The sequence below is a fragment of the Labeo rohita genome, chromosome 3, assembly GCF_022985175.1.
Source record: "Labeo rohita strain BAU-BD-2019 chromosome 3, IGBB_LRoh.1.0, whole genome shotgun sequence".
In the NCBI taxonomy this organism is placed as follows: Eukaryota; Metazoa; Chordata; class Actinopteri; order Cypriniformes; family Cyprinidae; genus Labeo; species Labeo rohita.
The window spans coordinates 2,312,603-2,340,312 of NC_066871.1; the positions used below are offsets into that span (position 1 = coordinate 2,312,603).

General features: G+C 32.4%; 3 protein-coding genes and 1 long non-coding RNA gene across 5 annotated transcripts in view; all 4 read left to right on the top strand.

Annotated features, from left to right (window-relative positions):
• LOC127162662 (uncharacterized) overlaps positions 1 to 27,710 on the top strand; it is a 502,623-nt gene that overhangs the window by 421,927 nt on the left and 52,986 nt on the right. The window lies entirely within an intron of this gene.
• si:dkey-282h22.5 (uncharacterized protein LOC107988040 homolog) lies at positions 1,941 to 9,896 on the top strand. Its single transcript, XM_051105492.1, has 4 exons — positions 1,941 to 2,059; positions 2,414 to 2,511; positions 5,192 to 5,318; positions 8,052 to 9,896. Exons 2-4 carry the CDS (start codon positions 2,415 to 2,417, stop codon positions 8,323 to 8,325), a joined length of 498 nt encoding a protein of 165 aa, XP_050961449.1. The 5' UTR covers positions 1,941 to 2,059; position 2,414; the 3' UTR covers positions 8,326 to 9,896.
• Positions 11,052 to 17,931, top strand: antkmt (adenine nucleotide translocase lysine methyltransferase). Of its 2 annotated transcripts, none has more exons than XM_051105488.1 (7): positions 11,052 to 11,137; positions 12,055 to 12,109; positions 14,786 to 14,949; positions 15,030 to 15,134; positions 15,921 to 16,061; positions 17,147 to 17,197; positions 17,319 to 17,930. In XM_051105488.1, exons 3-7 carry the CDS (start codon positions 14,788 to 14,790, stop codon positions 17,508 to 17,510), a joined length of 651 nt encoding a protein of 216 aa, XP_050961445.1. In that variant the 5' UTR covers positions 11,052 to 11,137; positions 12,055 to 12,109; positions 14,786 to 14,787; the 3' UTR covers positions 17,511 to 17,930. The 2 variants fall into 2 exon arrangements, with proteins under 2 accessions (XP_050961445.1, XP_050961446.1); XM_051105489.1 differs by having other exon boundaries at positions 11,108 to 11,170; positions 17,319 to 17,931.
• Positions 20,335 to 27,710, top strand: part of xpo6 (exportin 6) — a 29,037-nt gene continuing 21,661 nt past the window's right edge. Inside the window, exons 1-3 of the mRNA XM_051105464.1 lie at positions 20,335 to 20,818; positions 23,167 to 23,257; positions 26,732 to 26,844. Of these exons, the coding sequence (XP_050961421.1) occupies positions 20,816 to 20,818; positions 23,167 to 23,257; positions 26,732 to 26,844 (207 nt within the window). The 5' untranslated portion in view covers positions 20,335 to 20,815. The remainder of the gene's footprint in view (positions 20,819 to 23,166; positions 23,258 to 26,731; positions 26,845 to 27,710) is intronic.

Here is a 27,710-nt window from a genome sequence, read left to right on the forward strand (position 1 = left end):
CCTGGCAGTCTCACTGATGTGCGCTAACAACATTTGAAACTTTTTAGGAGCTTCCTTGAAACACTCTGGCAGTCTTTTCCTTCAGCAAATGTCAAAATCGACTTGTTTTGTAATATTTTTGAAATAATATTTGAATATGTTGAATATAAATGTATTTTAAGATGTAAATTATTCCTGTGATCAAAGCTGTATTTTTAGCATCATTACTCCAGTCTTCAGTGTCACACGATCCTTGAGAAATCATTATATATGTATGTATGTTAACAATAAACTGTGATACTTTTTTAGGATTCTTTGATAATTAGAATGTTATAAAGAACAGCATTTGTATATATATTATAACAGTATAAATGTCTTTACTGTCAATTTGGTCAATTTAATGTATCAATTAAAAAAAAAAACTATTTTTGAATGGTTATGTACCTTATTTACCATGGCATTATATTTTAAATTATATATATATATATATATATATATATATTTTTTTTTTTTTTTTTTTTTTTAATTAATATAGATATTTAAGATATTTAAAAAATTACATTTTCATTTTAGTAGAATTAGATATTCCTATATATATATATATATATATATATATTAATAAAAATCTGTAAATTTAGTACATTTACTTTTTTTACTTATTTTTTATTTACTTATCAGTAAACATAAAATGTAAAATTGTAAATTTAACATTTTTATTTATTTAGTAGACTTTGTATTTATTTATTTAGTAGATAATCTATCTATCTATCTATCTATCTATCTATCTATCTATCTTTCTATATAGTTAGTTAAAATTTGCAAATATTCATAAATGTAACATTGAAGATAATTAAAAATGTACATTTGCATTTATTTTAATAGATCTTATATATATATATATATATATATATATAGAAATAAAACCAGTAAGAATCAGTAAACTTTTTTAAAAATTGTAAAATTTAAAAGTGAAGTTGTTTTATATTTATATTTACATTTTCATTCATTTATTTAGTAGATTTTATATTTCTATATATTTTGTTCAGTCTTGTAAGTTTAGTACAATTTAAAATTGTAAAATTTACAGTTTCAAGTATTTAGTAGACTTTATTCATTTAGTAGATTATATAGAGAGAGAGATTAAGAAAGAGATTAATCTTCAAGAGTATACATATGTCTTTTACGAGTTAGTAAAAATTAATAATAAAAAAACATAATATTTAACATTGAAAATATTTAAACATTTACATTTTCAATTATTCATTTAAGAGATTATATATATATATATATATATATATATATATATAAGATATAGAAAAGAATTTAAAAATTACATGTTAATTTATTAATTTAGTAGACACTTCTCAAATCAATACACATATAAGGAGAACAATAAGCAATTCATTTTAAGGAGGCAACACAAAAAGTGCTAGCAATACAAAGTTTCAAACATTTCAAAGTTGTCAAAAATAGGCTAGCTCAAGCTAGAACAAGTGAAATATAAAAATAAATAAATAAATAAATAATGAAAACGCTTCTTTCATAACTCTTGAGATTCAAATTAGCTCAACTTTGGATTAAATGTTTCTCTTGTCATTTTATATTAAGAGAAAAGAGTTATAAAATGAATATGGACAGCATTTAAGGTCTTGCAGTAATTTCATGAGAAAGGTTTAATTTCATACAGATTTTTCTGACTTTTGACTGTAGATGTTGGCATCTTGGCAAATGTGAGCAGGGTTTTGCAGCTAGAGAGGACACGTGAGTTTACTCTTTTTCTCAGGAGAAACATCTGAGAAGCAGGAGACTTGAGTAAAAGTCTCTTTACTGTAGAAACAATTAAGATATTATCTCTTTTTTTCTGTTTGTAATAATGTGAGCAGTGATGTCATGCATCTGTGCTGTTTGTCTCTGTTGAGGGGGTGGGAACAGGTTGAGGGAAGGATTTTGGACCGTGGTATATTACTATAAGACAGCAGACGCTCTTATGTTCCTGCACTTGAACCACAATAACAGGGATTATTTCATGCACACGTGTCTCCGCTGACCACTGAAACAAACCTCCAGTACGGGAACTGAGGTATTTACCCTGGACCACAACTCAAATATTATTCCAGCCTGCAATCTGACCTTTAACTATTCCAGTGAGAGCTTGTTCGGAGCATTTTTGGTCTTTGCAGATGCTCTGCGTTTTCTGCAGCTGTTTGACATTTACCCTACACGTTCTCGCATCGCGTCCGTCAACAATCTGTTTACCAGACCAGTCAATGAAGCCACTCCGCAGTTTTTTGTATTTAACTCATTCCAGCGCTGAAGTGTTTGTGAATGTGTGAAGCATATGCTGAAAGCCGTAAACTCTTATAAATGTCAGACTGAGCGTTTGCACTAGATGCTTTGTATCTGTCCTGAATGACATCACTGTTGTTTCTCTGAGGATGAAGGTGAGGAGCGCTCTGAACCTGCTGTCTCTGGTGTGCCTGTGTGCCGCCCAAAAGAAATTGACCCAGGACCCGTCCGAGTGGGACCAACGAGGTAAAATCTTTTGAGATTTACACTGGTGTTTTCTGTCAGTTGGCACAGGTGATGTGAGGGACTGATGAGAGAAAAATCTTGACTTATCTACCATTTCGCTCTTAAAGAGAAGTTGTGAGGATATGCTGCAAGTGTTAGGTGAATATCTCCAAAATAGTTGACAGGATAGGGTGCAAAATAGATCTCTAAATGCTTTATGTAATCAGTGAAAGATGCTACACTTTCAGGAAATGTTGTTTGGGCACCTCAGGATATTAAAACGAAAGATTATATGTACTGTTTTGCATTTATTTTATTTTGGAGTTGTGATTTCTGGACACACACTGTAAATAAATAAATAAGAAAGAAAAAGAAAGAAAGAAAGAAAAAAAAAAGATAAGAAAACTATACTGGTAATGTTCTGACAGGACAATATTCAGTCATTTTACAGTCATTTCCCGTTTACCCCTAAAACTCAACGTAATAACCTGCAAAATACAAAAGAAGGGGGGAAAAGGAAAGAAAAAAAGAAAATTCCTTTGTTTTAATACAGTACATTGTGCCCTATTTTTACAGATTTGTTTTTACAGTGTATAAATAAACTAGGTGAACTAGGCAAAAAAAAAAAAAAAAAACCTTAAACATGAAATATAAACTTAAAAGATAATATAATAATATAAATTTAAACTATAATATAAAATATTTCAGGTAGTTGCAAAGAAAGCAATTCTGAATTTTAATTCAGTTTAAATTTATGTACTAAAATAATTTGAAATAAAATAAATACAAATAAATAAATTAATAAATCCTTAATTTAAATATTGTGCCCTTTTATTATTTTTACGATTTTTGTAATTTTCTAGCAATAAAAATTAAATAAACACATAAATAAAAGTTAATTATTTAAATTTTAAAAGTAAACATGCCAGAATGGATCAGGGTAATTATATTATATTATATTATATTATATTATATTATATTATATTAATTTCATTACTTTAATACGTTAGACTTTAATTAACACAACTATATACTATATATTTAAACCAAATATATGTAAATAAAAAATATAAACTTATATATAAAATATAAAATTAACAAAATTGTTACATAAAATGTAAAAGCCCAGACAAGCCAAGACAACAACTCTCATTTTAATTCAGTTTATATTGATGTACTAAAATAACTCAAACTAAAACTGAAATAAAATGAATAAAACAAAAAAATTAAAAAATATATTAATTTAAATGCAGTACATTGTGCCCTATTTTTTTTTTTTTTGCAATGTATAGTTTAAAACTCTGATTTGTGTGAATTTTGTCATTTTCTAGCAACAAAAATTAAATAAACACATTAGTAAAATACTAAGTTAATGATCAAAAAGAAAACAATTACATATTATATTACATTATATTACATGATATTATATTACATTTTATATTCTGTTATATTCTATTATACTATATTATATTATCTAAATAAAATATAAACTTAAAAGATAATAAATAATATAAAATATAACCTATAATATAAAATATAAAAAGCCTATATTTTGTTTCAGGTAGTTTGCAAAGACAACAATTCTCATTTTAATTCAGTTTAAATTTATGCACTAAAATAACTCAGACTAAAAAATATGAAATAAAATGAATAAAAATAAACAAATAAATAAATCCTTCATTTAAATATAGTACATTGTGCCCTATTTTTACTTTTTTTTTACAGTTTATAACTGATTTGTGTGATTTTTGTTATTTCCTAGCAATAAAAAAATAAACAAACACGTTAATAAAATACTAAGTTAAGGAAAAGAAAATTAAGTAAACATGCCAGAATGGATCAGGGTTATTATATTATATTATATTATATTATATTATATTATATTATATTATATTATATTATATTATATTATATTATATTGAAGCTAAAACCTTCATTATATTATCATTACATTAAATAAAATAAACATTAACTGAAACAACTGTATGAAAATATATAAACATTAAACATAAAATGTAGACTTAATATATACAAATATAAAATAAACAATTTCAGATCATTCTTATTTTAATTCAGTTTAAACTGATGTACTAAAATAACCGAAATAAAAATGAATAAAACCTGTATGGACACATACAAAAAGAAGAAAAATAACAAAAACAAATTCAAAATAAGACTAAAATAAATTACAATAAAAATTATATCAATTAATTAATTACAAATAATGATAATAAAATAACACTGATTGCTAGTTTGTTGGTTTGTAGTAATGGATATGTACATATTTATATATATGTATATATTTTCTCATACATTAAAAATATGTGTCTGCCATGTTTAATAGTGTTTGATCATTTTTATTACATTAACTTTGGCAACAGAGTTGAATAGTTGAGCTTGGCATATGCGGTACCTTTATTACTACATAAAAAATAATGGGACTTCATTTAGTTTTATTGTTATTTTGTAAACAGTGCAAATATGTTAAGAAGGGACGTTTGAGAAAATAAAAATAAATCTTGAGTGAGAACTCACTTTTTTTATATTTTATTTGTCTGAATGTGCCTCCAGTTGAGCTGCGGTTCAACTTTGTTGGGAGCCAACCTGACACTGAGCTAAAAGGTGTATGAATAAATTAAACAAAGTGAAAACAAAAATCTCAGGGACATGCATCTAAAGGCAAAATGTTTACTCGTCACAGAGAAGCCAAACAGCAAGAGCTGTTCGAACTTGACGCAGGTGCTGGACAACTGGAAATACGCCATCATGTACCAGGTGAAGGACATGCTGGTCAACGATCACGCGTCCATTTTACCAGAATACGTCAGGTGGGTTGTAAAGTGTTGTGGTGACTTTTGAGGGTGTTTGGTTTCACAAAATGACGTCCGGTCTGTTCGTGGCACGCATACTGCAGTCCACTCCAGCCTCAGGCCATCTGGACACTTTCTCTGTGACATTTTTTTCTGTTTTCGCAGCAACCGGAGAAAACTGGGATCATATGGCAAAAAAGGAAATGATTAGTAATCCAAAATATGCTTCGACTAAAATCAACATCTAATCCACACAACATGTGCTTTCTCTAAGGTGCCGGACCTTTGATCCCAAGCCTAAAGTCTGCACAGCAGCTTCAAACCCCATTAATCACACATGAAAGATTTCTTGTGCATAATTATGACCTCATTTATAACTAGTCCTGCTACAAATCAGCGATTACTTTTATAGCCTGACCTCAGCACCAGCAAAAGCTGTAACTGCGATTTAATCCAGATCCTGTCATCTCTGTACATTAATTGAAACACAACAATTGAAACACAATGTAGACTGTAGGCATGGGTCACGCTGAATTTTTAAGTGAAGTTAAGTGAGTTTTAACTTTTTTTTTTTCTTTTTTTTTACTCTTCTGCAAAAAAGTAGCTTTTACTATACATTGGTTTACTATTTTTTGTATTTTTTTGAAGATGGTAAATGTTCAGAAAATGGTGTCTATGTGGGCTTTTTAACATTTATTTCATATGATGGTCATGATTTTGACAACCCTTAATTGTCACTCATTTCAGACATATGAATACCATTTAAACCCCTCATTTGTATGATTTTTGTTTATGATTTCTTTTTTTTTTTCTAGCAATAAAGATTAAATAAACACATGAATGAAATCCTGAGTTACTGATTTAAATAAGAAAATTAAATAAAATGCCAAAATTAATCATGTATAATATAATGAACTAAAACTAAATCTAAAACCATTACAAAATATATATATATATATATATATATATATATATGTGTATATATATATATATATATATATATATATATAATTAACATTTAATTTAATTTGAAATTAATAGAATTGAATTAATAGAAATTAGTTTTTTTATTATTTTAAGCAAAAATGTGCATAGCTACTTTTTTAAGATTTTGCTTTTCACCATTTTTTCAAACTGTTCTGCAACAAAAGGTAGCTTTGAATTTACGTTGGTTTAATTTTGGACATATGAATAGAGTTTAGACTCATGATTTGTAAGATTTTTGTTTATGTTTTTTTTTTACTAACAATAAAAATGATATAAACACATGAATTAAATCATGAATTAAATAAAGAGTTACTGATGATTTAAACGAGAAAATTAAGTAAAATGCAAGAATGGATCTGGGATATTATCAGGGACTTAAAAAATTTAATTTTGAATTGAAATAAAGTAAACTTTAGCTGAAATAAAATATCTAAAAAATATACTTTATTTGAGCTTGTTGCCAGTGCAACATATCTCATAAATTTATTTAATTTAACTTGATGCACTAGAATAACTATAACAATAACTGAAATAAAAATGGAGACATTTCAAAATTAATAGAAAAAAATTAAATTAGAAATTAATATAATTTAATTAATAAAAATTTGGGGGTTTTATTTTATGTAAAAATGTATAAAGATAAATAAAGTTTTTTTAAGTTTAAGTTTTTTTTTTTTTGAAGATTTTGCTTTTCAACATTTTTTTCAACTATTCTGCAAAAAATGGTAGCTTTGGATTTACACTGGTTTACATTTTTAATATAAAAATATATTTTATTTCAGCCTGTTACTAATACAACATATCTCATAAATGTATTTAATTTAAATTGATGTACTAGTAAAATCTGCTTTTAATAGAATTTAGTTTAAAAAAATAGTTTCTGATTCTGCTTTTCAACATTTTTCAACCATTCTGAGAAAAGGTAGCTTCGAATTTACATTGGTTTACTTTTTTTTTAAAGATATATTTTATTTCAGCCTGTTGCCAATACAACATATCTTATAAATTTATTTAATTTAATTTTTCACTAAAATATCTAAAACTAATATCTAAAAAAAAACATTAAAACTATGTAGACATTTCAAAATTAGTAGAAAAATGTAATTAGAATTTATTTATTTATTTTTTTTATTTTAGGTAAAAATGTATATAGATATATAAAGGGTTTTTATTTTGCTTTTCAACATTTTTTAACTATTCTGCATATATATATATATATATATATATATATATTATATACAACATTTCATGTAACATACAACATCTCATACATTTGCTTAGTTTAACTTGATGTACTAAAAATACTAAAACTGAATTTAATTAAGAGATATTATTTATTTAATATTAATAATATTTTTATTAATTTATTTTTGCTTTTAATTAACTTGAACATTTCTGCAATTCACAAACTTAAAGAAAACTGGTGTAGGATTTACTTTGAATTTACAGTAATGTACAATTTTTCCACAAGTTTTACAAATTTCCCAACACACTAAAAGAAACATGAAAAGTAAAGAGACTGAAATAGCACATTCTTTGCAAAAACTTATGTTTAATTTTTTCTAGGTGGTTTACCTGTCCAAATCAAACAAAACCCCTTTTAAAGTCTCTATATTATGACCTGGCCTCTTTTTTACCCACAAGATTTGAGGAATTATTGTTCTGCAGGACTACTAATCTGCCTGCATTTAATACTCGGCGGCTTTTAGGACAAACTTATGACCTGCATTTTTTTATGTATATATTTTATTGTTTTACGCACAGGATCAAGCCCCTGTCGGATGCGGTGGGAGACCTATATAAGCAGTTCAACACGCTTAAGGACAACCTGGTGAAGCTGACCAACAAGTTTGACAAGGTAGAAAGCTTTGTGGATGAAATCCAAGCAGGAAACTTTCCCAGGCCAAAACTTTGGATGCCGCCAAGACTCCCTGTCAGGAGAATCCCAAATCAGATGGCAGTGAAAAAAGGTCTTGCAAAAGTCCCAGGTAAATCAGTGTGGGCTCAGAGGAGAGCCAGAAGAGGTCCTAGTACCTAACAGACTACAGTGATTTAGGAGAAGCAGCTTACTGGATCTGGAGACATAATCATGATGCTTTTCTAATAGTGGCCTGCTTAGACCGGAGATAAGCCTGTCAGGTATTAAAGGAAGAGTTCATCTGAAAATGAACGGTTGCTGAAAATGTACTCACCTTCAGGACACCCAAGATGGGTTTTTTCTTCATTGCATCACTTGCTCAGCAACGGATCCTCTGCAGTGAATGGGTGCCGTCAGAATGAGAGTCCAAACAGCTGATAAAAAAAACATCACAATAATTCACAAGTAATCCACACCACTCCAGTCCATCGATTAACATCTTGTGAACTTGTTTCCAACTAAAATATGACTTCTCTATCCATAATATGTCTTTCTCTAGTGAAAAAGTCACCTTGCCTCAATCAGGGGAGAAATATGCACAGACTAAGCACCATTTACAAGTAAAAAAAACAGCCCAGTGTCGGTCGATTTTGATTTGAGAGGACAACAGAGGATGGACTTTTTCTCTAGAGAAAGCTTTATAATGGATTATAGACACGTATTTTAGACAGAAGCAACAGTTTAAAGTTAAAAAGATCTTAAGAATGGATTTGTTTCTTATAAACATGCAGCTTTTTGCTTCATTAGACATTAATTGATGGACTGGAGTCATGTGGATGACTTGTGGATTACTGTGATGTTTTTATCAGCTGTGTGGACTCTCATTCTGACGGCACCCATTCACTGCAGAGGATCCATGTGATGAAAATAAGTGAAAATATTACCTACGTCATGAACTGACAAATGGGACATACTGGTTGTGAAAGGACCAATGGGTTATTTGTATAGTGTGATGGAGTTTGACATGTCTATATGCACAAATGATTTAGAAATATTAACAAAAATGTATATTAGATCATATAACAAATACATTAAGCTTGTAATATTAGAGATATAACAGTGTTAAACACGGGGTCAGTTTGACTTAAACTGAAAAATAACATTTCTTGTGTATGGTATGATGTATTAAATATTGAAATGTTTATTTTTGATCTTTTTTTGCTAATTCACAAGAGCTTATAATGTGCATGTAAATACTGTACACAGATTTTTATTGCAAACACCCACAAATATGTATGTTTCAGCATGCTTATCAAGGCACATTACACAAATGCAACTCAAATAATAAGCATATCAGTGCATCTCACTGTTGCATGCTATAATAAGCTAGTTAACTCATTAAAATTAATAAAGAACCGTTCACAATTACTTTTATTATAGAGTGTTTTCACAACACGTCATCAGTCGGCTATATTGGCGGCACAGAGCGTAAACAATGCCACTGAACCGAACAAAACTTGCGGATTTTGCTAATTATTGCTGCTGAAAAAGGTCAATTATTGTCATGTTTTGGGCTGTATTAATCGGTCGGCTGGGGAAAACATTTGGCGTACTATCGACTGCCAAAAGTTATAACAAATCAAGGAGAAGAGTGCAAAAAACTGTCTGAGGAAATTCCAGAGCAAGAGTCTTGACAACATTCATGTTTGTTCTTATCATTTTCCAGTCAGGTAGGTGAAATATTAGGCTAATATGTTAATTAATACTGCTTGTACATATCTTTACCACCTATTAACTTTAGTTTGTAAAAATATTGGACCCTTTTCTGCTTACCAAGTCCTTCTCCATATGATGTAGCATCTTCCACATGTATTTTAGACATCATAAATTAGCAAAACAACATATTCAGTAGTACATTAACTGCAGTCCACGCTGTTGTTTACATCTGAGTATCGCCAATATGACCACGCATCAACGTAACTGACAAAATCGTGACGTAAGCGCAACCGTTTATAGTTTTAAGCGTTGAACAACTGAAAATATGAAATTAACGTGAATGGTGAAATCACACGTTTAAAATATTTTTCTGCTAAACAGTGTCAGAGGTCTGAACATCTGAATGCATTTATTGCATTTCAGTTTCTGCCTAAATCTAAACATGAATATATCATTTGACGTTCATGAAAGCAGATGTGCTGGATGAAAGAAACAGTCGATCATTCTCTCCACAAGTGTTTCTTATATACGATGCTTTAACTTGCAAAACAAAATTCTTACAATATTTTATAGTACATGAATAAGATTGAAGAGTTGCTGTCATATGTTGATAACAGGAATTGTTATTTTGCATGTAAATGTGACTTTTTTTTAAACAAATACTTGCAATTGTTGTTTTAAGTCCTGATTGATGTAACATTCTTTGTATGATGTTTGGTTTGAAATAAGCTTTAAAGTTTGAAATGCAAATAAACGGTCAGTGTAAGCTACTCAGCTGTGACTTTCTCTCCCTCAGTCTCTCAGTGTCTTTATAAGAGCGCCATCATCCGGACAGATGAAGTGTTCATTTCTCTTACTAAACTGTAATTAGACTCAGGTAAAAAAAAAAAAAAAAAAGTGACTTATTCAGGTAACTTCATTTTTTTAAATAAAGAAATAGGCAATTCCAGGTAGCTTGAAGAAATGTTTCAAATGAGCAAACATTTATTTTATATCTTATTTTTGTATATTTTAACGCTTTGTTAAAAATACTGCTACAAATAAAAAGTAATTCGTTCCTTCCATTTCTGCAAAGCAATCCAAAACAAACAAACAAATTGCCTGTAATGTGTGTGGAGTAGGGAGATGTTTTAATTTTTTAAACCGTATGATACTGCAATTTTGTATGAGTATGCGGGCAGTCGGCGGACCTTTATTTTGAAATGTCCCAAACAGGAAGTTGTCGTCCTGCGCTCTGTGTTTAGCTGTAGAAATGTTCATACCGCATACAGTGAAGGTTAGTTGGTTGTCTCGGAATGTTTGTACGAAGGTTGTGTGTGTTTTTTTCTCATATCTACCTCCCTTTTAAAAAAAGAATGAGTTTAACACATTCAGTGCATGACTTTGTGACTCTGTCTGTGTTATAAATATTTAGCAAAACTAAGGTTCTTGTGCTCCAGAGATGTGAATGTTTCTCTGCTGACAAATGTGTGTGTATGTTAATGAACTGTGCGTTCTTTTGCACAGAGACTGATCATAATAAACCTTTTAGCCACAATATATGTGGAAAAAGTAAACTATATTAACATTTGGATTTGCTGTACAGCTGAGAGGGCATGTCAATAAAATACATGTTAATAAAATTACTTTACTGGAACTTTTTGTTGTTAAAGAGGTAAATGTACCCAGGTGTTACATAGCTAAAAGTGAATTATCCCCACATTGTTCCATGGCAACAAATTACGTACAATATATACATTTTTGTAATAAGTATGTTATAACATTAAGTCATAACACATTCAACAGCATGTTTCATAAAGGTGTTCTCACCTAATTCATGATCAGCCATGTAAAATAAGTTATGTAAACTTATGTAAATAAGTTACAGAGTCCCCATTATGCTATGTCAAAATATAAAACTGTGCAAACCAGTACTAGTTGTACTGATAGTGGCACAATATTTGTCTCTGATATACTTACTGCATTGCTCATATTGTTGAGTGACTCCAGCAACACACACAAATATCTGTTAGGACTCTTCTTCATGAACTAACAATGTAACGACACGTTCCTAAAAGAACTGAACAGCTGAATGGTTCAGATGCAGGTGTTAATCTAAAATAAATGATGTAATGCATGTAATTAAAAACCTTTAAAGTCTGCAATTTAACCCCAAAATAAACAAAGTGAATTTCTTTGTCCTGCTACCTATAGGTCCCACCCTGTAGCTTAAACCACTAAGCCACTTTTCAGGAAACCCAGTATTCAGGTATGTGTGCGATATGAAAATGCATAACACATAATGGTTGTTTCTTGATGCATATTGTTGCATTTTGCTATCAACAGCAATTTGTAAGGTGAAGAAGTCTTTTATTATCCTTTAATCAGCAGAAGAAAAAAAAGGCATAAAGACATGATTCCTGTGAGCCAGATTACAACTGTTTGTTAAATTCTCAGCCAATTTTCCCATGTCAAGTCAAGTCAAGTCACCTTTATTTATATACCGCCTTTAACAATACAGAATTGTGACAAGGCGGCTGTACAGTATTAAATAGGAAACAGTACATCAACAATGCCAAAGGCAACATTAAACACTCACATTATAGGTAAAGGTAGTTAATCAAAAACAATAAAGTAAAATGCAATATTGTGTTAAGAGAAAGTGTCCCCAACTAAGCAAGCCAGAGGCGACAGCGGCAAGGAACCAAAACTCCATCGGTGACAAATGGAGAAAAAAACCTTGGGAGAAACCAGGCTCAGTCGGGGGGCCAGTTCTCCTCTGGCCAAAGTTCCCGTGGTCTTGTGCCGACAGCCGTCTAGGTGATGTGGTCTTTAATGTGGATCCGTCTCTGGGGCTCATCTAGTTGATGTGGACTCCGCTGACATTCAGGGCTGTAGAGGTCGTCTCTAGGTGCTGATCCACCGTCTGGGCTGGGTTCGGACTGGATCCGGGGGACTGCAGTGACCATCTGATCTGGATACGGACTGGATCTGGTGGTTAATGTGACCTCGGAATAAGAGAGAAACAGACTAGTATTAGCGTAGATGCCATTCTTCTGACGATGCACCGAGTACATCGGGTGTTATGGGAAGTGTTCCCGGTTCCGGTTGACCTAATTAGTGCAGCCTAACAATCCTTTAACGGATTTGAATTATAAGAATGTGGATTTGTTATGTGTAAGCAAGGTTAAAGAGATGGGTCTTTAATCTAGATTTAAACTGACAGAGTGTGTCTGCGTCCCGAACATTGTAGGGTAGATTGTTCCAGAGTTTGGGTGCTAAATAAGAAAAGATCTGCCGCCCGCGGTTGATTTTGATATTCTCGGTATTATCAAATTGCCAGAGTTTTGAGAACGCAGCGGACGTGAGGGACTATAATGCGATAAGAGCTCACTCAGGTACTGGGGAGCTAAACCATTCAGGGCTTTATAAGTAATTAGCAAGATTTTAAAATCTATACGATGTTTAATAGGGAGCCAGTGCAGTGTAGACAGAACCGGGCTAATATGATCATACTTTTTGGTTCTAGTAAGAACTCTAGCTGCTGCATTTTGGACCAGCTGGAGTTTGTTTATTAAGCGAGCAGAACAACCACCCAATAAAGCATTACAATAATCTAACTGTGAGGTCATAAACGCATGAATTAATGTTTCAGCATTTGACATTGATAGCATAGGTCGTAGTTTAGATATATTTTTGAGATGGAAAAATGCAGTTTTGCAAACACTAGAGATGTGGTTTTCAAAGGAAAGATTACCATCAAATAGCACACCTAGGTTCCTAACTGATGACGAAGAATTGACAGAACAGCCATCAAGTATTAGACAGTGTTTTAGGTTATTACACGCTGAGGTTTTAGGCCCAATAACTAACACCTCTGTTTTTTCAGAATTTAGCAGTAAGAAATTACTTGTCATCCAATTTTTTAACTCAACTACACAATCCATTAGTTTTTCAAATTGGTACGTTTCGCCAGGCCGCGAAGAAATATAGAGCTGGGTATCATCAGCATAGCAGTGAAAGCTAACACCATATTTCCTGATGATATCACCCAAGGGTAACATGTAAAGCGTAAAGAGTAACGGCCCTAGTACTGAGCCTTGTGGTACTCCATACTGCACTTGAGATCGATATGATACCTCATCATTTACTGCCACGAATTGATGGCGGTCAGAAAGATACGATTTGAACCATGCCAATGCACTACCACTAATGCCAACATAATTCTCAAGTCTATTCAAGAGAATGTTGTGGTCAACAGTATCAAACGCAGCACTAAGATCCAGTAGCACTAACAGAGAGATACAACCACGATCGGATGATAAGAGTAGATCATTTGTAACTCTAATAAGAGCAGTCTCAGTACTATGGTACGGTCTAAAACCTGACTGAAAATCCTCACAGATATCATATTTCTGTAGGAAGGAAGATAACTGTGAGGATACAACCTTTTCTAATATCTTTGACAGAAATGGGAGATTCGAGATAGGTCTGTAATTAGTTAATTCGTTGGGGTCAAGTTGTGGTTTTTTAATTAGAGGCTTAATAGCAGCCAGTTTGAAGGTTTTGGGGACATATCCTAATGACAGTGATGAATTAATAATATTTAGCAGAGGATCTATGAGATCTGGAAGCATCTCTTCATGTATGAATGATTCAAAGAAATTATTTCATGCCTAATCCTGATTTCCACTTTTTCCCACCAATTTGCAGATTTGTAAATTATGATATGATCTGACTACTTATATTTGTCATTCTTCAAATCTTCATTCTTATTTTGTGAAAAAAAACTGTATGTGATAAAGATTTGTTGATATTTCTGAACTCAGCATCATCAAATCAGGTAATATTAGGCCTTTTTGCAGATTTAGAAGGTTCAGGGCAGTGTAAACACAAAATATGATGTATAAAATATAATATGGTCATGCTGTTTTTATTTCTATAGCTATGGAAGACGACATACAAGAGGAAGTCCTTTCGCAGTTCAAAGAGAGGCGACTGGGTGGTTGGCAGATCCTGCAGCTGACGGCAGGCACGGGTTTGGCGGTCTATGCCGTCTGGGCAGGAATCCTCATGCCGGGGTTTCGTCGAGTGCCTCTCAAATTACAGGTGAGATTTGAGGAGTGTGTCTGTATTAATGCTGCTCATGAGGAGTGATTTATCAGCCTATAACTGCTGCTGTGTTCCAGGTGCCTTATATGCCAGCAAGCAGAGCTCAAGTGAGTAATGTTATGACTCTGCTGAAGGGCCGATCTGGAGGCATCGCTGACCTGGGCTCAGGTGATGGCAGGATTGTGAGTTATTCTCTTACTTTTTCATTTTTGAAGTCTCTTCTGCTCACCATGGCTGCATTTATTTAATCAAAAACACATATTATATTATAACAAATATTATAACAACTTAAAATAACTGTTTTGTTTTTGAATATATGTTAAAATGTAATTTATATCTTTGATGCAAAGCTGAATTTTCAGCATCTTTACTCCAGTCTTCAGTGTCACATCATCCTTCAGAAATCATTCTAACATGTTGATTTGCTGCTCAAGAAACATTATTATCATTGTTGAAAACAGTTGTGCTGCTGCATATTTTTGTGGAAACTGTCTTTTTTTTGTAATAGAAAGTTAAAAAAACAACATCAGCATTGGCATTCATTTGATCAATATCAGCATCCTTGCTGAATAAATGCATTATATTTTTCTGTCATGACAAGAGTTTAGCATAGTAATGTACATGCCAATATTAATGTGTTTGGTCTTTGTGGAATAGATCTGCTATGCCGCTGCCATGGCACAGCGAGTTCTGAGACTTGCTACTAGCAATACATCCACAGACATGCCACTGTGAGCATGTAGGAAATACTAATACGAATGTTTAGTTGCAACTCATTGGCTGCTGATATGAAAAGAAACCAATCAGCTGCACCATGTGAATAATGATGTCATTTTTTTCAGTTTGAGTTAGAACTTATCGGCCTGCACTATCTAGATTTTCATGACAGAACTTTGCATTTAAAAAAAGGATCTGAAACATTTGAACGGTAATTAACATGCTTATGTGTTTATTTTAATCGTGTGCAGGTGTTAGAAGCGTCTCGTCAGGGTTTTTCTCCAGCGGTTGGTTATGAGCTCAATCCTTGGCTTGTTCGTCTTGCTTACTTTCACGCGTGGAGAGCTGGACAACACAGAAGTGTTTCATATCGCCGAGAAGATCTGTGGAAGGTACATATAATGCTAAAATATTCAAAATACTATATTAAACTATTATACGGTATATGTGTGTGGTATAAATGGCAAATATATATAAATGTTTTTTAAAGAAGTATCTTCTGCTCACTAAGCCTGCATTTATTTGATCCAAAGTACAGCAAAAACAGTAACATTCTGAAATGTTTTTACTATTTAACGTTTCTGTTTTCTATTTGAATATATTTTAAGATGTAATTTATTCCTGTGATTTCAAAGCTGAATTTTTAGCATCATTACTCCAGTCACATGATCCTTTAGAAATCATTCTAATATTCTAGAATGATCAGAATGTTTTATAGAATGATTAAAATATGATTTCTGAAGGATCATGTGAAAGTGTTGTAATATTCGGATTTGCTGCTTAAAAAAATATTCATTATTATTATTATTTTGTAGAATTTTTTCAGGTTTCTTTGATGAATAGAAAGTTTAGAAGCACAGCATTTATCTGAAATAGAAATCTTTTGTAACATTATAAATGTCTTTATCATCAGTTATGATTAATTTAAAGCATCCTTGCTAAATAAAAGTATTAATGTCTATAATTTGCTTTCTAAAAAAAAAACATTTTGAATGGTATAGTGTACAATGTTACAAAAGCTTTTTATTTCTGTAAATGCTGATCTTTGGATCTGTCTATTCATGAAATAATCCTGAAAAAATGTTAACAGTTTTAAATATTGATAATAATATTAATAAATGTTTCTTGAACAGAAAATCAGCATATTAGAATGATTTCTGAATGTGTGATTGAAGACTAAATCTAGCTTTGATCACAGAAATAAATTACTTTTTAAAATATATTCAAATAAAAAACAGTTATTTTAAATAGTAAAAATATTTCACAATATTACTGCTTTTGCTGTATATTGAATCAAATAAATGCAGGCTTGGTAAACAAGAGAATTCATTATTAAAACATTAAAAATCTTACTGTTTAAAAACTTTACTATAAATATTATTATCTTACATACATCTCATACAGAAGCAAGATATCATTGATTCACAATATTGTGCTTCATATGTGTGCGTTTGTGTTTTTGCTTGTGTGTTTCCAGGTTGATCTTTCAACGTACAAAAATGTCACAGTATTTCTAGCCCCTAGTGTGGTAAGTACCACAGTGATTCTTAAATCATTTAAGAAGATTTTGAATGAATGCAAAGACTTTAATTCATGCATTTGAATCATATTATTGTGTCCTCATATAGCATGTACTGTGTGTTTATCAGTTAAGTCTTTTACAAAAGAAGTTACTGGCTGAGCTGCCTGAAGACGCTTTGATTGTGGCGGGACGTTTTCCGTTTCCTGATTGGACAGAGTGTGAAGTAAAGGGTGAAGGTGTGGACAGAGCATGGGCATATCACATACAAGAACTGAGACATCGCTACCAGTCACAAGATAAACATGAAAAAAACAGCTGAGAAACATTTTAAACCTGTACTTTATTATTTTATATTAATTTTATCATGTTTTATGCGATTACTTAATGCACAGAATGTTTTTAAAAAGATTTCATCGAAAGATTGAAGATTTTGTCGAAAACAAAGCTGCTGTCTGCGGGTGTTCCTTAAAGGGTTCGAACCCGTGGATCACTTCCTGTTTTTTAATGTGACCTAGATAATGTTATGTGTACAATATTTCTCTTTTGCAGAAAAAGGAAATAAACCTCATTCATCTTGAGTCATCTTTCCTGAACATGTTGTTTTGTGAAATGTGCATGTTTGTAAATGTTTTTACCACTCAGTCTGCAGTCTTACTCAACGTGTTAGAGTTGATGGGTTGCATAATGTGAAGCCGTTGAGCAAACCACATTAAACAACCAGAAGCAAGAGAATTGCAAGCTCTTCTCTTTTATCTTCAGAAATGACAGACTGATTCTCACAGTTCAAGAGGAACATCTACATGCAGAAACAAAAAGTAACAAAGCTTTTGTGTCAGCTATTCGGCCTATTCTGATTCTTACAAAGCAGAGTGGCTGATGTAATGCAGAAATGATTAATACATTTTTAATGTTAGCAAATTAGAAGCACTCAAATTAAAACAAACAATATTTATTCAAAATCGCAAATACCTGTTGATTATGAAAAACAATGTAAAAATAAACAATAAAAATGCTAAAAAAATAAATAAAAATAATTATTAAATACATAGCAGTACCGTTGTAACAGAAACTACACGATTTGATAAAAAAAAATAAAATAATAATAGTCATATTTATAATAATTTTGAACTGTATAAATGAGGTCTTCATACATAAAACTATACGGATATCTTTTAAATGTTAGGATGTGGGTCCCTCTCACGAGAATCATAATAATTCAGGGTTCATGGCCAAGAAAAAGACTGAAAACCTCTGGTCTGGCGGGTGCATATGTGTAGTAATGAGGCAATACTTGAAAAGAGTGCATACTGTACTCAACATGTGTCTTGTTGCGGCCGGTTTCATCCGGCCCGAGATTAAGATTTCACTTCCGGTAGTTTAATGAGTAGAGTACATTGGGTGACAAAACAACTAGTAACTAGTTCCTAGTTACAGTTTACTAAAGAGCATATATTTCACTTCCTCAAGGGGCGCTTGACGGCTCACAGCGTCGAATCCTCTACTGAGTCGCATTCAAATGTGAAGTCGTTTTATATCTTATTGGAGACATTTGTGTAATATAAAGTATAATCATTTAAGTTAAATTATTGTGAATATACATGTCTGACACGCTATTGGAAATCCTCCATTTGAATCCTCTATTAAATGATTTAAAAATCAAGCCCGATTAGAAAACATAAACGACTGTGATTGGTACAATCCGACGAGCGGTGAGAAAAGTAACAAGTATCACGTGACATCTAAAGCGAAAGCAAAACGTGTGTAAAATGAAACTCCTTTTCAGATTATTTAATTATTTAGTATTAAAATATGCGGCTGTAAAGATTTAGAACGTTTAAGTAGATTTTGGTATAATATGTGAAAAATAAATAAAATCGTACACATAAATACCAGAATGTACTGAAAGTTATGCTTATTTATGCTTATGTAGTATACATACACTACGAGTCAAACATTTTTGAACAGTAAGATTTTTAATATTTCTAAGCCTGTATTTATTTGATCCAAAGTACAGCAAAAACAGTAAAATATAGTGAAATATTTTTTAACTGTTTTCTATGTGAATATATTTTAAAACGTAATTTATTGCTGTGATCAAATCTAAATTTTCAGCATCATTACTCCAGTCTTCAGTGTCACATGATTCAGAAATCATTCTCATATGCTGATTTGCGGTTCAAGAAACATTTATTATTATTATTATTATTATTATTATTATTATTATTATTATCAATATTTAAAACAGTTGAATACATTCTTTCAGGATTTTTTTGATTAATAGAATGACCAAAAGATCAGCATTTATCTGAAATAAAAAGCTTTAGTAACATTATACACTATACCAGGGTCAGGCATATGCTCTCCAGTTTTTTTTTTTTCATTTCATTTCATTTCATTTATAATGTTACAAAATATTTCTATATCAGATAAATGCTGTCCTTCTGAACGCTCTATTCATCAAAATATCCTGAAAAAAAAATCCCACTCTGCTGTTTTCAACATAATAAAAATAATAAATGTTTTTGAGCAGCAAATCAGAATATTAGAATGATTTCTGAAGGATCATGTGACTGTAATGATGCTAAAAATTCAGCTTTGAAATCACAGAAATAAATTAAATTTTAATATATATTAAAATAGAAAGCAGATATTTTAAATAGTTAAAATATTTCAAAATTGTACTGTTTTTGCTGTACTTTGGATTAAATAAATGCAGGCCTGATGAGTAGAAGAGACTTCTAAAAAAAAAAAAAAAAAAAACGAAACAAAAACAAAAAAAAACATTAAAAACCTTACTATTCATAATTTTTTAACTGGTAGTGTGTTTTCTTTTTTACAAGAGGTATTACAATCGTGATAATACGAATAACATTTGCTGCCAGACAAAAAAAAAAATTTTCTTGTCCAAAATATTTATGTATGATTTAAAGTAATTTATAAAATGAAAGAAATTAAGTTGGAAAAAGGCCGCTTCTTCTTGTACAACGAATTTTCCTAATAAAATAAAAACGCCTAATTACTATTTAGACCTGTCGCTCCTGACCAATCAGAGACAAGTTATCCACTCTAAGCCCCGCCCACTAAAGCAAACCGTTCCTTTACTCTGCTCGCCTTTCTACTCGCTCTAATTTGTACGTCGATGAGGAAGATGTCACTTCCGTTAGTTTAATGGGCAGAGGAGAGGAAGCTACGAGAGGCCTGCACGGAAAGAGCGATCCCACCAACCCAAGGAGTGGCTCTGTCAGTCTTCTGGGGGCTCAAATTAAAGCACCGAGTCCAGCACAGCGATACCACCGCCTGAGACGTAAACAATAGAGTTCCGACATATTTTTAACACCGCTGTTTTGTTGCTCCTCTCTCTGTTTCGCAGTAGTTTTATGCGGTTTGTCGCCGTGTATCCGGGCAGCGTCAGTTCCAGTCTCGTTCTCTTTAGGCTCGCGTTAGATCAACAATAATAACAAGTGTCCCGGAGCCCGAACCCGGGGTCCACCGGGCGTGTAGGGGACAGTGATGCGGAATATCGGTGCTTCCAGAAGGTGAAATACAAAGGCCCCAGAGGAAGCATGAGCGAGCAGAACCAGATTCATCTCATATTATAGCCGCATAAAAGCTCAGAGCCCGGGCATGGTGAGTCAAAACTAATGCATATATATGTGTAACATACTTACAATCTATTTGACCCATATCTATATTTTTTATATGCAAATATTTTAACTTTTTACGTGTGCACCAGTGCCTGGAGGTTGCAGTGGTTTTCAAGCGTCTGTGCATCTTTATTTGCCTGTAATGATCATATTGCATTGTGCTGGAAGCATTTATTCAATTTAAATCCATCAAAACACTGCTTTAGGTGTGTGTTACTGTAATATGATGTTTTAGCATTGACACACAGCAGTTGTAGATCTGTCAGATATGAAAGAAAGCAATTCAGATGCAAGTTTTTCTGTTATTAAGCAATGATATCAGGTAATATTCACACAAATGAAGCAGAGCAAAGCTTCTTGTGCATGTGTGTGTAACGGTGTCCTCTTGAGTTCCTGACAGTCTAAACGGTATGAGGAAATCAAAGGCATTCTTCTGCTACTGTGACGTCACACTCGCTGTGTGGAGCAACACGCGACGTGTCGTGACTCATACAAAGAATTCAGAACCCTGAGCATCATCATCTTCATCAGCCCACTTCCTGCATTCGTTTTCCAGCCTTTTTATTCTTTTCTGTGAACACTCACCATTTTATGTGTATTTTGAATGCAAGGTGCACTAAAAAAGGAAGCTGTCAGGAGAAGGCAACACGATGCATTGTGCGTAGTTTTTAAGGCTTAATAAAAAAAATAAAAAAATAAATAAAAATAAAGAGAGTAAGGCAACATGATGCATAATGCATAATCTTTAAGGAGCAATAAAGAAAAAAATGTAAATTAAATAAATTACGCTGTAAAATATATTAAAATTAATTAATTTCCCACCCTCACGTCGTTCCAGATCTATGTGATTTTATTTTGTAGAACACGCACATACACACAAAAAAAGGCATTTTGTAGAATACAGGTTTGGAGTGACAAGAGGTTAAGAAATTATCATGGCAAAAAAAAAAAAAAAACACTAATAGCACACATACATCTCAGAGATGTATATTTGATGTGGATGTTTACATCTGGAAGACATTTATTATTGAGTATTTGCTCATCTGCAATACATCTCTAGGATGTTTCCTATTAGATGTCAAATAGACATTTAGAAAATGTCTAAATGATTATGATTAAGAATGTATGTAAAACTAATGTCTTAAAGATGTTTATCAGGTGTTTGTACACAGCAGATGTTTTCCAGATGAGGCAATCTTTGACAGACATCTTGCAGACGTACATGTGCTATGTGGGATCCCTGATAGCACGCAAACATCTGGGAGACGTCTATTTGACGTCTGCATTTACATCTGAAAGACTTTTTTTTTTTTTTTTTTTTAAATAAAGAGTGTTTGCTCATCTGCAATACATCTATAGGACCTTTCCTATCAGATGTCTAATAGATGTCTATTAGATGTCTATAAGAAGTTTGTGATTTAGAATGTATGTAAAACTGATGTCTTACAGATGTCTGTCAGATGTTTGTACACAGCAGATGTTTTCAAGATGAAGTGATCTTTAACAGACATCTTGCAGATGTACCTGTGCTATGTGGTAACCTGATAGCAAACACACATCTGGAAGACGTCTATTTGGCGTTTGCATTTACATTTGGAAGACCTGTTTTTTTTTGAGTGTTTGCTCATCTGCAATATGTCTATAGAATGTTTTCTATCAGATGTCGAATAGATGTCTATTAGATGTCTTTAAGATGTTTATGATTTAGAATGTATGTAAAACTGACATCTTACAGATGTTTGTACACAGCAGATGCTTTCCAGATCAAGTGTTTTTTTTTTTTTTTTTTTTTTTTAAACACATCTTGCATATGTATGTGTGCTATCTGGCATATATCATTTTTTTTTTTTTTTTTCTCTCTTTTTTTTTTAATATTATGTTTATATTTAATATCATTCAATAACGATAAACCTTTGATTTTATGTATTTATTTTTACTTTTCGCTGACCTATCCCTTTTGTAAGTAAATGATGAGCTGTTAACATCTCTGCAAACCAATTACTTATACTTAACAGTGACGACAACAGCATAAATTAAGCCATTGGACTGTAAAACAATCCAGTAGCAGTAACTGCTATTTTTTCATGCTACAATGCATGATTGAACCCTTAAATATATAAATATATTAAGTCTAAAAAGGGACTGCACAGTAGATTTACATTTTTGAGTAACTGTGACTCTGTGTGCTGGATTTGCGTTTCGTAAATGCGACAGAGTTGTGTCTGATGCACTGCATGACTGCATTAAAAGTTCAGATTGAAATGCCTTATCTTGTCATATCTCATCTTTCTCCTCCCTTCCCCCCCTCATCTGTCTCTCTCTGTGCTGCAGGCGTCAGAGGAGGCCTCCTTACGGGCCCTGGAGAGTCTTATGACAGAATTTTTCCACAGCTGCACCACCAATGACCGCAAGAGAGAGATTGGTGAGCATATGCCTGACCCTGGGCTTCACACAGCTATCATGCCCTCATTTGCAGAGTCATCCTTTGTGCGGTTATAACCTGAAAAGACTGTCGTTTGTTATGTCTGATATCATGAGATGTTTTTTTTTTTTTTTTTTTTAAGAAATTTCTTGATGCACAAGATTGCCCCTTGTTCACTTTAGTGATGACTATTTATTATTTATTAAGTTGTCAGGAGCAGTGTGCATGCTGTTAAAGAGACAGTTCACCCAAATATGAAATCATTAATTCATTACTCACCCTCATGTCGTTCCAAATCCGTAAGACATTTGTTCATCTTCGGAACGCAAATGAAGGTATTTTTGATGAAATCCGAGAGCTCTGTGACCTTCCATAGACAACAGGTGTCCAACCATGTTCGTTGTTTTGTTCCCGTTTTGTTCCTCGCGCATTGTTTACGTTCAGTGAAAAGCAGAAGAGAAGAATTGTTTGATTAAGTTATTTTAGTTTTTTTGCACAACAAAAGTATTCTCGTAGCTTTATTAAAAACTGTTGAACCACTGATGTCACATGGACCATTTGTCGACGTTCTTGGTACCTTGACTGTGGTAGGACCCTTGCTGTCTATGCAGGGTCAGAAAGCTCTCAGATTTCATTAAAAATGTCTTAATTTGTGTTCCAAAGATAAATGAAGGTCTTACAGATTTGAAATGACATGAGAGTAATTAATGACAGAATTTTCATTTTTGGGTGAACTAAGCCTTTAAATAAGTGTAAATGCAGTAAAGTCTGCTAAAGCTGGTCTGTGTGAAGCACCTACAGCTCTGCAGATCCTTCTGAAAAAGCCCAGTGCTAGAAACAAGCAGCTGACATTTATTTTAAAAGAAATATCTAAGCATTTCAGTCTGCAGGGTTTCTACAGAGTTTAGGGTTTCTAAAAATTAAGGGTCGACCAATACCAATTATTACAGATCAAGTAGATAACCTATATTTTGAACCGATATTTTTATTTTATATTATATATATAATTTATTATATATGTATTATCTATATTTTTGTCTGGTGTAAAAATGAAAATTAATGTCAAAATTAAGAATAACAAAATCTCTGAGGAAAAAAAAAAATCTCTTTTTTTAAATCAGCAAATCGGTTTTGAAAATGACCGATATCCATAAAAATTAGGGCTGTCAAATTATTAATCGCGATTAGTTTGCTTAATATATGTGTGTGTACTGTGCGTAATTATTAACGTGTATATATAAATACAAACACATTAATGTATACATATAAAAAATATATACAAGAATATGTATTTATTATAATTTTTATATAATTTATATTATATATAAAAATATTTTGAACCTAAAATAATGTTTCTCTTAAATATATACATTAATTTGTGTGTATTTATATATACATAATAATCACACACAGTACACACACATTTATTAGACAAACTTAAACTTTTTTTGTATGTGATTAATCGTTTGACAGCCTTAATAAAAATGCTTAATATCGGTGGCAATAATCGGCCAGGTCGATAATCTGTCAACCCCTACTAAAAAGGACTTAAATTGGAGCAGCAAAAAAATGGATCTTTCTCTGATATACAGTAGTCAACAATTGAAGTGGATCAAAACCTTTCATTAAATTTATCCTAAAACCAAAAAGAATAACTGTTCTTGTCTTAGGACAACTTTGAGTAACTTTTTTTGATCCACTTCAAATGTTGACTACTATATATCATTTTTCTTTCAATAAAAATACTTCCTTAAATCAAGATACATTTACTTGAGTTGCAAAATGAAGATATGAAGCGTGTTTTCTGAGAAACTGAAAAATGAAGTGACTTTATGCTTAAAACAAGAACAAACATCTATCAATGGGGAATAAAAACTTTTTTCCTTTGAATTGAAAGTTGTATTTTCAAACTTCCGAAGTATTGCTAATACAAGACATTTACATTCAGATGCCATGTTGACATTGTTTTACATTCAGTTGGTCTTAAAATGGTCTCAAAAAGTTTTACATTTATCATAAAATCTGCAGAAACCCTGGTGTTTACATAAGTCTTAAAGGCACAGCAGCACAAATATGGCCTGTTTAATTAGAGTTGGACAGGAAAATTATTGTTGGTTCTGTGATGAATTGCTTATGTTTATCTAATGCAAGTCACTTTGGATAAAAGCATCTGCTAAATGCTGATGAAAAACTAAATTAGGATTGTTTTGATGCATCACTGCTTTTAAAACTTATAAGAGAACCTAAAATGAAAATAGATCATCGTGTGACCCTTTTAAGGTGAGGAATGTGTCTAACAAGTGTTATATTTTGTGGGTGGAGACCACATTCATGACATTTAAGCTGTGTCCCTCGAGTTTTATAAAATCCTTGGTATTCGGTTTGTTTGAGAACATTTGGCCCAAGATCTACTCCTAATCCTGGGTCAAAACATGGTGCTCAGCGTATGATCAGTGTACACTTCCCAGCAGAGGTATGTATGGAAAAAGTAAATCTTTCTGTAATTGGTCAAGCGTTTCTTCATCAGGAAATACATGGCTTGTGTATCAGACCCAGTATGTGTCACGTATTACACCAGGAATATTCGGTTTTCAAAAGCCATATTTATTTCTACTTTAGACTTGACTCCATATTTATAAATTTAGTCCATAATGCAGTAGAAATGTTATTTAAACTGAGGATTTAGTAGATTAGTTTACAAACACAATGATAGTGTGAATAAGATTTTTTTTTGTACGGAAGCTTTTTAAGTGGAAGTCAGCTGTACTTGTCGTGTCCTCACGCAGCCATCTTTTGCCCTATTTCACACCATATTTTCAGACAAAACCATGTTAAAAACTATCAGCTGTGGTTTGGTTTCTCAGTTCCTACTTGTCATGAGAGCTGATCTGTGTTTTAAAATGTTGTCATAACAAAAATCTGCCCTACCTAATGGAGTCATTGTTAAAACTTCATTTGCTAGAAAATATGGTACGCATATTGATTTTAAAAAGGCAGATACTGTAAGTGCATTTAGGGTCTGGTGTCTGTCAAATGAACTGGTTACAAAGCAGCTCTTGTTAACAAACACATTGTCTTTGAACTTTACTGGTTTTTGAAATGCTAATCTGTGTAGGTGTGCAACAAACTAGTGTTTTTTCTTCATGCAAATATGCAAAACTCTGTGTACAAACTGTCAGCTGGCTTGTAATGAAATTAGAAGTGAAGAGTCCAGTTGTGGGAACAGCCTTCGTTTATACTTTACAGAAGTTTCTTCTGTGTAAAATTAATTCGTAGATGCCCTGATTCTGTTGTTTTGCTTGACGTGTTTATTAAAGGTTGAGTGATTGTTTGGGTTTAAAGGCAACAAACTAAACAACTAAAGATTTAAATGACTTCCAGTATTTGGCTTGTTTCAATTAGGATGTTCAACATGGATGCAATTCCCCCCCAAATATGTTTTATGACTATTTTGTTGTGTGTGTTGTTTTGCAGAAGAGCTGCTGAACAGTTTTGCGGGTCAGCCTGGCTCATGGAGGCACTGCCTCTACTTCCTCTCCAACAGCAGAAATGAATATGTCATGATGTACAGCCTTACTGTGTTTGAGGTAAAAATAACTTTTCGATTCATTATTTTCTTCAGATAAATTTCATGAATTATATATATTCATGAAGAATATAAATAAATAAATATATATATACACACACACATATATATATATATATGTATATATGTGTGTGTGTGTGTGTATGTATTTGTATGTATATATATATGTATGTTATACTGACCACAGTGATAAATGCAACACTTTTGTTTTTGCCCCCCTTTTTTCATGAGCTGATCTCAAAGATCTAAGACTTTTTCTATGTACACAAAAGGCCTATTTCTCTCAAATATTGTTTACAATTCTGTCTAAATCTGTGTTAGTGAGCACCTCACAGGTGTGGCATATCAAGATGCTGATTAGACAGCATGATTATTAAACAGGTGTGCCTTAGGTTGGCCACAATAAAAGGCCACTCTAAAATGTGCAGTTTTACTGTATTGGGGGGATCTGGTGGGGGGGATCTCCAGTCAGTATCTGGTGTGACCACCATTTGCCTTATGCAGTGCAACACATCTCCTTCGTATAGAGTTTATCAGGTTGTTAATTGTGGCCTGTGGAATGTTGGTCCAGTCCTCTTCAATGGCTGTGCGAAGTTGCTGGATATTGGCAGGAACTGGAACACGCTGTCGTATACGCTGATCCAGAGCATCGAAAACATGCTCAGTGGGTGACATATGTGGTGAGTATGCTGGCCATGCAAGAACTGGGATGTTTTCAGCTTCCAGGAATTGTGTACAGATCCTTGCAACATGGGGCCGTGCATTATCATGCTGCAACATGAAGTGATTGTCGTGGATGAATGGCACAACAATGGGCCTTAGGATCTCGTCACGGTATCTCTGTGCATTCAAAATGCCATCAATTAA

Coding starts and splice junctions, on each gene's coding strand:
- antkmt (XM_051105488.1), top strand. CDS start 14,788: ATGGAAGACGACATACAAGAGGAAGTCCTTTCGCAGTTCAAAGAGAGG. Junction 16,062..17,146: donor GCCGAGAAGATCTGTGGAAG/GTACATATAATG, acceptor GTGTGTTTCCAG/GTTGATCTTTCAACGTACAA. Junction 17,198..17,318: donor TATTTCTAGCCCCTAGTGTG/GTAAGTACCACA, acceptor TGTGTTTATCAG/TTAAGTCTTTTACAAAAGAA.
- si:dkey-282h22.5 (XM_051105492.1), top strand. CDS start 2,415: ATGAAGGTGAGGAGCGCTCTGAACCTGCTGTCTCTGGTGTGCCTGTGT. Junction 2,512..5,191: donor GTCCGAGTGGGACCAACGAG/GTAAAATCTTTT, acceptor TACTCGTCACAG/AGAAGCCAAACAGCAAGAGC. Junction 5,319..8,051: donor ATTTTACCAGAATACGTCAG/GTGGGTTGTAAA, acceptor TTTTACGCACAG/GATCAAGCCCCTGTCGGATG.